We start from the raw sequence: 12,809 nt of genomic DNA, 5'->3' as shown, positions 1-12,809 counted from the left end.
AGGGCGCGCGGGCTGACTTACGTCCATGAGGGCGGCGTTGATGTAGTTGCTACTCTCCCCGTCGATGGTGATGAGGAAGGGCAGGCAGCGGTCCGGGGGCAGGATGTCCATGCAGCGGTTCTTCTCGTGGTTCCGGGGCAGCAGCGCGATGCTGCAGTCTTCCACGCGCAGGGTCGGCGTCACCATGTTCAGGGTCTACCGGACAGCACGCGGACACGTGGGCAAGAGCACGCTGCGTGCCGCCCCGTCTCACCTTTACACTTCGGCAGGTCTGAGTGTCCTCAGCGGACGACCGGGTGCTCCCCCTCCCCACTCAGTGCCCTTTTCTCCCCCCTGGATTTTGTCCACAGACGGTGCCCATCAGATATAAGGGCCACCGTAGATCTGGAGAATTGGATTAGGTGCCATCTGGTCTGACGAGGGCTGGACATCTGGGTCCGTGGGGGGAAGAGGTTGGCTACAATTTGACTTAGAGTCAGGTACACTTAGACCGACCACCCAGCAAGTATGGTGAGGGTACCTTGCTCTGTCTGGCTGTACCCATGTTACACTGTAGGACTGCCTGGTGTCTGCCTGCAAGGGGGCTTAATGGCTCTGCTAGACCAGTTGTTCTCAACCAGGTCCCTTTGCTCCCAGGGGCCCCGGCAAGGTCTACACACAGTGTTGATTGTCACTGCTAGTGTGGTGGAGGTCTCCTGGCATCCAGGGAGTAGAAGCCAGGGGCTGCTGCTAAACATCCTACAGGATAGCACTCACAGCCAAGAGTTAGCCAGCCCAAAAGGTCAGTAATGCTGAAGTTGACAAGCTCTGTGTTGGCTCAGGGGTTCCAGAGCTGACTTTGAGAGACTTCTGAAGGAGCAAGGCCACAGCCAGCTCCCTCTCCCCCTCGCATGACTTACCCGGAACTCCTCTTTAATCTGGCTGGAGTTAGTCTGCGGATCCAGTTTGTTCATGTCATAATACAGAGACCTAACTTGGGAAGCAGGGACTGAGGTGTCACCACAAAGACAGGCTTCCAGGATGGCATCATGGATAAACACATACTGCTCCTGGAGAAGCAGAGGGGACGAGTTAGTGATAGAGAAACCAGGTGCATGGGGAGAACTAGAGAAGGGAAGACAGCGCCCTGCAGACAAGATAATGGGACAGTGGCCCGTCATGGACAATCCATTCCCGTCACAGTGAAACCAGGTGTAAGGACCTGACCGCTGTGAGGTGGGGATCCCGCTACCATAGTGCTGATACCCCTGTGGGATGGCTGGCACGTCTCCTGACTGGCCACAGGTAGCGCACGACAGGAGGAAGAGACACATGGGTTCAACGCAGAGAAGCATGACACAGATTGATGAAAACCACTCAGACACTGATAAATCCCAGGGCAAGCACTGTCATCTACGTAGCTGTGGCTTAACTACCTCTGTAATTCTGAGCCCACGAGTTTGGGACTCAATATTTCAGGTGAGGAGAGGAGCACAATCTCATCTCTCTGTCCTGAAAAGAGGCATTTGCTAACCAAGTTAACAGTGCAGAGAATGTCCAGGGAAACTTGACATCCCTATGAAAATAAATATTTCCGAGCACTTAGAACTACTTCTTTTGAAACATTAATGTGGTAATTACAAAAGTCCTTATGTGTCCGGAGAAGAGCTCTTATATGTAGGCACTAGTCCACAGCTTACGAAAGAGCCCTCTCATTCTAAAATGGCACAGATTTTCCCTACAATTAATCAGTAAAGTTTTACCATATTTATTATTGATCTTTAATTACATGAGATGCAAAAAGAGTCTCATTACTTTTTACTTTAATTTCAACAAATTATGAGGACTCTTAATTCTCAAAAACAGCCCAGTCCTAGTAACACCTCAGACACAGAGCAAGTGGGAAAGGGGATGTGGCACATTTGACTGGCTGTAAAATACATTAAAAAATACATTACTATCATTATCATCTTTAAAGCAAAGAATCCCTACTCCAGAGAAAAAAGATGATGAAAGCAGAATTTCTGCTATTTTTATTTAGGTTATTTGAAAATGGAATTAGGTTTTTGTAAACTTGAAACCAGTGGCTTTTGTAAACTTGAATGCAAAATCTAAATGGAAGGGATTCTTATTTATTCTTCATTCTGCTTTTTTTTTTAAAAGATTTTATTTATTTGAGAGAGAAAGAGCACGTGTGCCTGAGCATGAGTGGGGGGGGAGGGGCAGAGGAAGAAGGAGCAGATTCCCCACCGAGCAGGGAACCTGACCCAAGGGGGGCTTGATCCCAGGACCCTGAGATCATGACCTGAGCCGAAGGCAGATGCTTAACCGACTGAGCCACCCAGGTGCCCCTTCATTCTGCTTTATGAATCATTTTTCCCTAGGTGGTGGGTGTAATGCCTACTTAAAACAAGCAAACATTAAGTAAAAATATGAAGTTCCTCGGGGCAGGATGTAATTTTTTTTTCTCAAACACTTAAATTCCTGACACACCTTGAATTCTAATTTATAGACGTACTAGTCAGCATGGAGTATTTATACAAAATGCGCAAATTCCCATGATGCCAAGCCAGTGGGCAGAATTTGGAATAAAGTGTACAGAGATTAGCCTTAAGCCACTTGGAAAACACCTGGCTATTCTCAGGAGTCGTCTTGCTCTGGTTACTAGCTAGTTTAAAAGACATAATAAAAAAATAGTACTGAATCCCTGGAAGCTTAATATAGAGACTCTACTGGGGCCCTTGATACAGAAGCATGGGCAAATGTAGGCTCCTGGCTGCAGATTCCATTACCTGGGAGACTCCTGGTCTTTTTTGTTTATGAAAGGAGAAGAAAAAGAAGGAAGGGAGGGGAGGTGGGAGGAAGAAGGAAAGAGAGATGCCAGGTTTATCACTTTTTCTTCTGGGGAGTTTTGAAGACAGAATTGTCAGTGTTTCTTCCCCACTTGGCTGTGGGAGATGGGGTGCGGGGGGCACGGGGGACCAAGCCCGAGGATGGGCAGGGAGCAGCAGTACCTCTGTCTGCACCATGTTCACCCTCCGTGACCGCAGCTCCCGCACGCAGTTATAGATGTCAACCACGCCTTCTCTTTCTGCCATGTCCAACATGATATCGATCACGATGAAACAGCCGGTCCTCCCTGCACCAGCACTGGGTGGAAAGAGGGCCCTGTCAGCTGCGGAAAAAGGACCCCTGTGCTTCTCCTTCTTTTACATCTTTGCTATGGTGAGAGTCATACCACATAAAAGGAACCATTTTGAAGTGTACAGCTCAGTGGCATTTAGCACCTTCACAATGTTGTGCAACCATCACCTCTATCGAGTTCCAAAACACTGTCATCACCCCAGAGGAGCCCCTGTACCCCCTGCCCACTGAGAGGCTTCCTTTGAGAGGCTCCAGGCACTCTGCTTACCTGCAGTGCACCACCAATGGGCCTGCGTTGGGCGGGCTCTTGGATTTGACCTGCCGGACGAACCCCAGCAGCCCTGTGGCATGATAGGGTACCCCGTGATCCGGCCAGCCAGTGAAGTGAAACTGTCTGATCTCACGGATTTCGTGAACACCTCTCTGCCATCGGTCGGTCAGCAGGGCAAGGAAGAGAACAAAGGAAAATAAATGATAAGCAACCAGGAGAACGTCAAGTACCCCTAAGCAGTCAGTAAGCTTAGGGCTAAGAAGCTATGCATTGCTGGGAAGAAGGTCATTCTTAGATTTAACACACACTTGGGAAGCCTTATTCCAGGTAGGAAGATGTTGGTGTGGGTGCAAGGGAGGTGATGTTTGGGGAAAATGCTAATTTACAGGTGCAATTGCAGCAAATGGATGCATCTCTGATTCCTCGAAGTTCCTTTCCACAAAGCAGACTCTATTAACAGTTTGTGTGTCACTTAGAGCCTGTGCTGTGAAGTGCAAGTCCACAGAGAGAGAGGCACAGAACAGGGACCTGAAGTAATTCAAGGGTGTTTGTGGGCTCGAGACCAGCTACTGAAATGCAGGAGCCTTATTTAGCTCTTTTGTATTCTGGTACCTTTTCGTACCAGGTATTCGAGCAGAACACATGCTGTGGGTGCATAGAGAACATCCCTGGAAGAATGAATGAGGATCACTTACCAACTAGATAGGCCAGAGAAGGAATTTTCATTTGCACCTCAAGTTTGTTAGGCTTCTCTAATTTGGGTAAACATTTACTCCATTCACCCAATCACCAACCATCAGAGTGGATGCAATGCTTTAGGCATGACTCCAGATGCTAGGGTCACAGAGGTATGAAGACAGTGTTTCCTGTCTTCAAGTGGCCATAATGGTCAGCCTCTGGCAAATAGCCAGGGCAGCAAATGTATAATATATAATGTATAAATGTATACCATGGAAATCAAGAGGCATTTTTCCTGGAATTCTATGTTAGATCAGTAACATGCCTCCCTCCTAAACTGAATTGAAGACAGAAGGAAAAAGACTTGAAGAATTTTTTTTTTTAAATTTACTCTTGTTTTGAAAATAGTTGATTTATATCATCAATTTTTTTTCTAACTATGAACCTATGTGTTAAGGCTGTGTTGTAAAACAGAAATCTGTTTTGAAGAAAACATTACTTCCAGAATCAAGGCTGGTTTGTAAACCTGGGATCAAATTTGACTTTCTCCTTTCTCTTATTTGGTGACCACCTCTGTGTTGGGCCCTGAGTTTGGTTTTATTTTATCTTAATCTTAAATACCCACTAACCTTGTCACATTCACCATTGGTCATTGTTCATACATACTTAGTAAGCAAAGAAGAAATTCAGAATTTTTTAAAAGAAACTCAGAATTTTAATGTGCCTAGAAAGATTAGAAGATGCACACAATTACAGATTTTAAGATAAGACTTGTATGCTGTCAAGGTGTTAATATGTTTTAGTTTAATAACCCACAAATGCTGAAGCGTTATTTCTCTTTGAAATTCATGCTATTCTTTAATGGAATTTAAGCATTAAGGAATTAAACCATCAGGGATTCAGATATGACAATCCACACTGTTGTCTAGTCTACTAAATATGTTCTGTGACTCCAGAGTAATTCTCCTCGGTGGTTAGGAGCCCATATCTCTTGTCACTTAAACCATGGAAACATTTTGGCCAGGCCCAAAGTCTCCACCAGAAGACAAAGGGTTGAGCCTGTATCACCCTCCAGCCCCCTAGAGAGCCCCCTGAGCTTTACATATGATGACTGGGGCAGGGGTGGCTCCATGAAGTGGGAAAGCCTATAATAAATATTTATTTATTCCCAAGAGGACCAAAGGGCATTAGTTTCTCCCATACACTGTTGTTGCTTTTTTTTTTTAAATTTTAATTTTTTGAGATCTTCACTTCCTAGCTTTGTTAGATTTTATCTCCAGCATCCTCCAGCCATCAGGAGATGGGCCCCAACTGATCTCTCTTAAGACTCATTTTCTGAGCAAGGTAAATGTCAGTTTGTGGCATGCAGAAAACGTTTTCCTAAAATAAGCCTGTACCCTCTAAATACGTTCGCTGTTGACAAGATTAGCAAAGGCAATTTCTTCTGAGCCAATTCTCATTCTTGTTCGTCAATGGGGCGATTTCTCCTTTTGCTGTTCTGTAATGTATTTTGGGGAAAAATCATCGTGTAATCACTGTTTGCAGCCCAAATACCCCAACTTGATATCAACTATATTTTTTGTTTCCTTTTCATTGTAACAAGTATTAATGCTACATAAAAAGGAGATATTTACTTCATTTTCCATGTAAATACAATAGGAAGGAAGAAGCCAAGATAATAGTGCCTAGCTCAAAGTGGGTGCTTAATAAATATTCGTGGAATGAATCAATCACCAACTACATGTTCTGCCCTTATTGGAATATGGGACCATATTCCCACTGCCTTCTCTGAGGCACCTCCTGTGGAGAGAGATTTTGGTGGCCATTGTCAACTTCCTTTCTGCTACGATAGTCAGGGATCGATTCACCAGGCAGCCTAGGTCCATGGAGACCTTTTGAGCCCCCCACCCCGCCCCACGATGGCAACTTTGTTATTTAAAATTGTTTGTAGGAGAAAGGAAAGATGACAATCTCATGCAAAACAAGAACTCATCAGTTTCAAATTGCAACGGTGTCTGCTTGTTTTGCAGAGTAGAGCCCAAATCTATTTTTCACCTTGGGTCCCTTGATGCAACATACTCTCAAAATAGAATCAGAATTGCAGGCCTCTCAAAGTATATACTTGACTGTTTTTTTTTTTTTCTTTTCTCTTCTAATGAGAAGAAGTGATCCACAGAAGTACTAATGATTTGTTTTCCTTAAAGATTTCAGTTGCCCAGTTAGAAAATCACTAACATGTCATTTTGATTTCTCCAAAATCCTTAATAAGCTCCTCATCCTTCCCTTCATTCCACCACTCTTTGCTGGTTGTCTGAGGACTAAAATAACTTGAGTATTTCAGAAACATTTCTGTGCAGCTGGGAATGTAGGAGAGTACAATAAGAGGTTAAAAAAAAGAGCAAAGAACCAAACCAACCCTTCCTTTAGCAACAGAGATGCATTTTCAGCTTATTAGAGAGCTGACTATTGTTCAAAGAACTCCATGTTTAAGTGATGGCTTTGGATGATTTTTTTTTTTTAAAGAAAAAAATATTGAGGGTCTTTTATCACTATCTGTTTTAATGCAGTTATTCATGAGTGCTCTTGCCAAGAGCCATACAAAAATTCTCCACATTTTTTTCCAATCCTGCCTAAGAAGGAAAAAAAAAAAAAAGGACATCAAAGTGTGAGGTTCAGAACTTGAAGAACTGAGTCAACCAGAACTCCACATTCTTTGAAGTCTCCAAGCCTCTTGCCTACTTATTAAAAAAGACAGGCTGAGGAAAAAAAATGCTAAACAGTATGAGAAACAGATTAAAATAAACTGAAGTCTTTTCAGCCTTGTGATTCTATGACGAATACGGATTTGAAAACCGGGATAGGTCGTTCAAAACATCAGCGTCAATTAGCCAAAAAGCAGAGGCCGCCATCTCCTTGATTTTCCAAAACTGGTCTTGTTAATCCAAAAAGTGCATTTAGATGTGAGGAAAATTAGAGAGGAAGGCCAAGAGCCAACCGCCCGGCAGTGCGTTTATAACTCAGGTCCTCCAAGGTGACTTGCTGTTACTGAATGAGGACAAGCTTTCACCACACCAGTCTGCAACAGAACTGTACATCTGGTGCAGGGCGCAGCTATGTGGAATCAGCTCTTGATGGAAAAGTCTGTGGACCTCTGAGACAAAAACTGTGTGTCCCCTTCGTGAAAGGCAAGATGAGGATTGGAAGGCAGAGTGTTTCTCCCCACAGCCTACCTGTGCCACTTCTCTGGATGGACTGCAGTATGCTTCACCTCCGGCCCCTCCCTATGTCAGCAGAAAGAGGGGGAATAAGGAAATTCCCTGTTATGCCCTATAGAGCTTCCCAGAGAAGAGGCCCTATCCATGCACATGGGATGAGACAGCATAGAGCCATATAGCACAGCATTCACGATCCAACACCAGCAAGTACAAAGGCTAAAACCAGTATGAGAGTGAGGATGAATGAAGGGACCAGTTCATGCAAGAGTGTCCCGTGTCTACTTATGTTTCCAGGTAGGTCGCTTCCCCTGCAAAATCCATCAGGCCACAGGGAACTATAGGCCCGAAAAGCCTCAAGGGAGAAGGGGGATTCCAGGAGGGGTTAGGACCTGGGTCTCAGCACTGATACTAACTCAGCACTGGGAAACCCATGTGGACATACGACATGAAGGACATTTATCAAACTGTGAAGAAAGAGAGATGGGCTGAACAATGTCAACCAGGTTAAACAGAAAAGGGAAAGAGACATATCGGCCTTATCTTTTGATTTTGTAGCCACATACAGATTCCTATGAAATGGGAATGGCTCGCTTCAAAGATGGAACTGAGCTATTAATAGAATTGGGAGGCAAGATGCAATGTTGAGGCATCATTAGATAGAGCCTACCTGCATTCAGGTGTGACCACACAGAAATTATCCCAGGGAAGTTAATGAGGCTAGTCCTACTAACACCTGACCATAGCTTTTCAAAGTAGTGTGACACTTACCTTTTCGACAGCAAATGTTCTTATCACATATTCTGCCAGTAGTTCTGTTTCTATTAGGGTGACCTTAATGTCTTTATATATCTCTGTGTCATCTGGCCAGTACTTGCAGCATTTGACCTGTAGAAAACACAAAGGGCATGAAGGATTTAGGGTGTTTTTCGGTTTTGTTTTGTTTTCTCTTTTGGAGCTCCCCAAATGATGGGTCACAGTGTGATTTATAGGATAAAAATTGCACATAAAAACAGAAGTTAAGCTGCACACTTAAGAACGAGGTTAATTTTTAGATCAGTTGTGTTTCTTTTCTCACCCCAGAAGAAAACAAAATTTGAGTTCTAAGAGTAGTAGAGCCTAGGAAAATCGTCTGAAGTTAACAAGTTGTCTTTCTACTGCAAATATCCCAGTTAACTGTGACCATTCATTTCCTGTTTATCTCTATTCAGGGAAGAGCCTGGAAAAATAAATGATAAAAGGTAGTTTACAACATTTAGCTCCTCTGAATTTAAAATTCCTTCCAGGTCAGAAGTTGCCTAAACATTTTGAGGAGGCGTGAGCAGGAAATCCAAGACAACAGTCAAGATTAGAGATTCTTTTCTGAAGAAGGAAGTCACTATGTGGTTTTCCCAAGTGAAAATTACACATTCATTTTAATTTAAGTAAATTCTATATACAAAACTTGGTAAAATATGAGCAGTCTTTCCATATTACCAGAAGCCTCTAATCTAAAGATTTTTGAGGTGGAAGAAATTTGTTAGACTTAGCCCCTTCTGGCAAATTGCTTTTTTTGTCCTGTAGCTCTTCCAGACTTCAGTGAAAGCCTGGAAAGAGGGGAGAACAGGAGGAGGCCTGGCCGGGCCAACGTGGCCGTCCCCAGGGCTCTCTCCTTAGTCTCTGCTCTTCTGTGCTGAATTTCTGACAGCTCTATCCACTCCTGTTGCCGCTCCTCTGTGGATGACTTCTGTACCCTGGCCCTGTTTCTCCAAGTACTGAATTCAATTTCTGCCTCGTTCTGTGGGCATTTCCTGTGGAGATCCTTCCAGCACCACAAAGACAATACCTCTAAAAGAGAATCCTTGGTCCCCCATCAACTGCCCTTGTCTGACTCCCTATGTCAATGACACCATGATTTCTGCAGCTATCCAGGCACATAGTCTGCCGATTCCTTCTCTCCGAAACCAATTGCCAAGTCTAAGATTATTTTTGAATGATGTCTCAAATATGTTTTCCAACTTTTTATTCCCTCTGTCACAATCTTAGTTCAGGCTCTGGTACTTCCTGGGTGGGCACTGTCCCCATACCAATCCAGAAGAACCCTCCCAAAGTGTAATCCCAGTAGCATTTACTTGCCCTGCTTTAAGAAGCTTCTATTTCCAACTATTACCTGTGAAAATTAAATAGAAATTAAATTTGGCTCAGCATGTATTTATTTGGCCACAACAAACAGTTTTTGCTCTTTTACTACTGTCCTTCTTATCCACATATATTTTATATTCAAAGACAAGTAGTTCGCCCAGATCCAAACTCCTACTCATGCCATTCCTTCTGCTTGGACTGTTCTCCTTCCACTTGTACCTTCCCAGCTGAAGATTTTATCCATTCTTCAAAGTACATCTCAAATAACACGCCCCTTCAAAGTCTTTGCTCCATAAACGAGAGCACTCTCTCTCTCTTCTTGATCCTCTGATAACACATGCCTGTTCTGTGAGTAGGACCCCTTCTTACACTGCCTGATCCTGTCTGTCCGCACACGAAGGGTGCTGTATTACTTATTTCTGCAAACCTTATAACATCCGCCAGTGTGTCCTGTACACACTAAACATGCAATAGATTCATATAGGATTGATCTCATGGAGAAAATCATAGGAGCGGCGTAGGAAGGACAATCTCAGATTGCGAGCATTTGCAAAAAGAAGTATAGGCTGAGATGACCCTTTCCAGAATGCCAAACACCTTGGTACACTAATGTTTCCAGTGTGGTACATGGCTGATCATTATCTTAGCTGCTTTCTCAAGAAACTTTTTGGCAGCCGATTCAGTGCAGTTCTATGTAAGCCTTACTAGCTTTACTTGGCAAGATGTAAGCCAGACATGTTAGGGGCTGGGGATACAGTGGAGCATAAGACAAAGATAGTCCCTGTCCTCATTAAATTTTAGTTTTCTTTGGGAGTCTTTTTTTTTTTCCCTCATGGGAACATTATCTGTGACTTTAGAAAGTATAAATATTTATAAGTATTATGGCTTATATATAATATTTCAAAGATTTACATTATGGATACCTTTGCTGCATTTAAAATACTCCATAATATGAAGGATAATTTCTCCTGTTCCTTTCCTAGATGTAATGTGAATCTAGGCAGATCATGCATATTTGTGATGATGTCTAACTTGATAGCAACCCTAATTTCACTTATAGAATGCCTAATTACTTTCACAATGCTAATTAACAAAGATGCTTACATGGTACATACAGGAGTCCCTTCTATATTGGGAACTTGCCTTTACCTTATAGTGATTCCAGTTATGCAAGCAGAAGCTGGTGGATAGGTACAAAGGGAGTATGTATGTGCATTTCTAAAATTAAACAGTTTTCAATGGAAAGAATATACAATTCAAAAACCTATGTATTTCTCGGAAAATTACAAGAGAACAAAACACACACCCGTACCTGCATCCTGTTCGATACTGGGTGCATCATATCTAATAAAGATACCTTATTAGAATGCAATCAATGTAGGACGTATCCCACGGTCACTTTCCATTTTAGACTCCTAACCCTCCCCATCCCAGATTTTCAACAAATATGGGTGTGAGGGGCTTCAGTGCCTTGGAGTCAGGGACACCAGAAGTCCCTGCAATGTACTGAAGGGTTAGCGTTTCTCTCTTGGATCGTTCTTCCAATTCCCTTGGGAGAGCTAGGGTTCCATAGGCTACTGTGACCCTGATGGGCCCTCCATGGCTGGCTCTGCTGGTCCCCCCAGGTCCCCTGTGCGCCCCGTGACCCTGCCGCCAGATGCAGCTGGGGGCCCCCAGGTGTCGGCGGCAGGAAACGGTGGTGGGGTCATGGGGGCTACCGAGGGCCTCTAACTACAGCCAAGCCCCTGCAGGACAAGTGCCACTGCCCTCCAAGAGAAGCACGAGAACGAGGGGTGCTGGCTGCTCGGAGTGCTCCACGTGGGGCTAACTCCGCACCGGACCAGAGCTTCACAGGAGCAGAGCAGTGATTAGCAGAAAGGAAGTCTTGGGGCTGCTTCCTTCCAGAACCTGTTTATGGGTAGAGCCTTCTCCCATGCAGGAGCACCTGCCTGGGCGGGACCAGAAGGGGCAGATGAGCCATTTCGAAGCCCGCCCTCTCCATCTCATCTCCCGGAATATCCTGAAATGCCTTGCCACATCTGTTTTTAGCCTACTAAAAACCTTTCTAAATTGGGTTCCTTTTACTGTTTTTTTTAACTGCTTGGGCTGGTGTCAAGTTATTATTTTGCTAAAAAAAAAAAGTAAGAGGAGCATATGCTTTTCTAGAGGCAGACTTTCCGTGCCTGGGGAATCTGGGGCCTGAATCACCTCCCGGCCTCTAGGGTCTGCATACAGAGATGTTAAGATCAGTGATTTGGGGGCACCTGTTAGAGCCTGGGAACTGCAGAACCGGATGCTTCTTTCCTCTGATCGTCGGCCAGGCTTGGCTGCCTTTTGCAGCCTGGCACTACCCGCACAGCTTTAGAACAGGCTGTGCCTCCCATGCATCCCAATTACCTAAGGCAACAGTTTCCATCCCAGAAAGCGAGGCTCTGATCAGGCCCGTCTAATTACCTGGGTGCCCTGGCGGCGGCGGCACTGGGCTATGGATCAGGCTGCAGCCCCTGGGTGCCTCTGCCAGAGCATCACTGGGGAGAGCTGCGGGGGTGCATGAGGAAATCCCTGCCTCCAAGTGGGTGTGTGGGGGTGTCTTTGTTGGCTTTAAAATTCACAAACACGAAACAGTACAGAAAACAGTAATTCCAGGATTTATGGCTGCCTAAAAAAAAAAAAATTATTTGAGATTGGTCATTTTTAACCAGCCAGCTGATCCCAAGTACAACGAAGGCAGAAGACCCCTGGGGGCTTTATGCACCTGAGTCTGGCAGCACATTACCATTACCATCAGGGCATCGTGACATCTCTTGAGCAGGTTCTCAAACTTCAGCAGGTATCCGAATCCCCTGGAGGGCTTGTTAAAAGAAGCAGGGCTGCACCCCAGTTTCTGATTCACTGTGGGGTCCCGGAATTTGCATTTCAGACAGGCTCCCAGGTGATGCTGCTGGCCTGTGTGCGGACCACACATTGAGTTGCAAGGATTCAGACAACAAAAGCTGACTGCAGAGTCCAGCCCTCTCCTGAAGGTGGACTGAGCCTGGGGAAGGCTCTCAAGTTTGCTCAACCTCTGGCTCTTCGTCTGGAGGGAGGGGCTGATTTTAGTCCCTATGTTAGAGGTTCTAAGGTGAGGTAAGGGACTGCCAAATTTGTCTGCACATTGGAGTCCCTCAAGAGGGTGGTTATTAAATTCCAAAGCCCAGGCCAAGCTCTGTGCCCATCAGATCATGACTTCTGGGGCAAGTAGCTCTTTGTGGCTCCCCTGTGACTCCGGAAGTGCAGAGAAGTTTGGGAACCACCGCAGTTAAGTGGTATCACGCAATGAAAACATCTGCTCCAGTGACGTTTCATTCAAAAAAATATGGACATTCCTCTTTCCTTCTTCTTCTTATTATATTTTGTGATCTGGA

General features: G+C 44.7%; 1 protein-coding gene across 2 annotated transcripts in view; it reads right to left on the bottom strand.

The window, feature by feature from the left end:
- PTPRM (protein tyrosine phosphatase receptor type M) overlaps positions 1-12,809 on the bottom strand; it is an 810,901-nt gene that overhangs the window by 23,702 nt on the left and 774,390 nt on the right. For both annotated transcript variants that reach the window (XM_045887027.3, XM_045887028.3), the window contains 5 exons: positions 8,056-8,172; positions 3,392-3,546; positions 2,994-3,129; positions 900-1,049; positions 22-195 (listed from right to left, as the gene is read on the bottom strand). In XM_045887027.3, coding sequence (XP_045742983.1) covers positions 22-195; positions 900-1,049; positions 2,994-3,129; positions 3,392-3,546; positions 8,056-8,172 — 732 coding nt within the window. The remainder of the gene's footprint in view (positions 1-21; positions 196-899; positions 1,050-2,993; positions 3,130-3,391; positions 3,547-8,055; positions 8,173-12,809) is intronic.

Source organism: Mirounga angustirostris, unplaced genomic scaffold (assembly GCF_029215605.1).
Source record: "Mirounga angustirostris isolate CCGP_5_RB_7025 unplaced genomic scaffold, mMirAng1.0.hap1 SCAF_14, whole genome shotgun sequence".
In the NCBI taxonomy this organism is placed as follows: Eukaryota; Metazoa; Chordata; class Mammalia; order Carnivora; family Phocidae; genus Mirounga; species Mirounga angustirostris.
The sequence above is the reverse complement of the archived record's forward strand: the minus strand, read 5'-3'. Positions and strand labels throughout refer to the sequence as shown.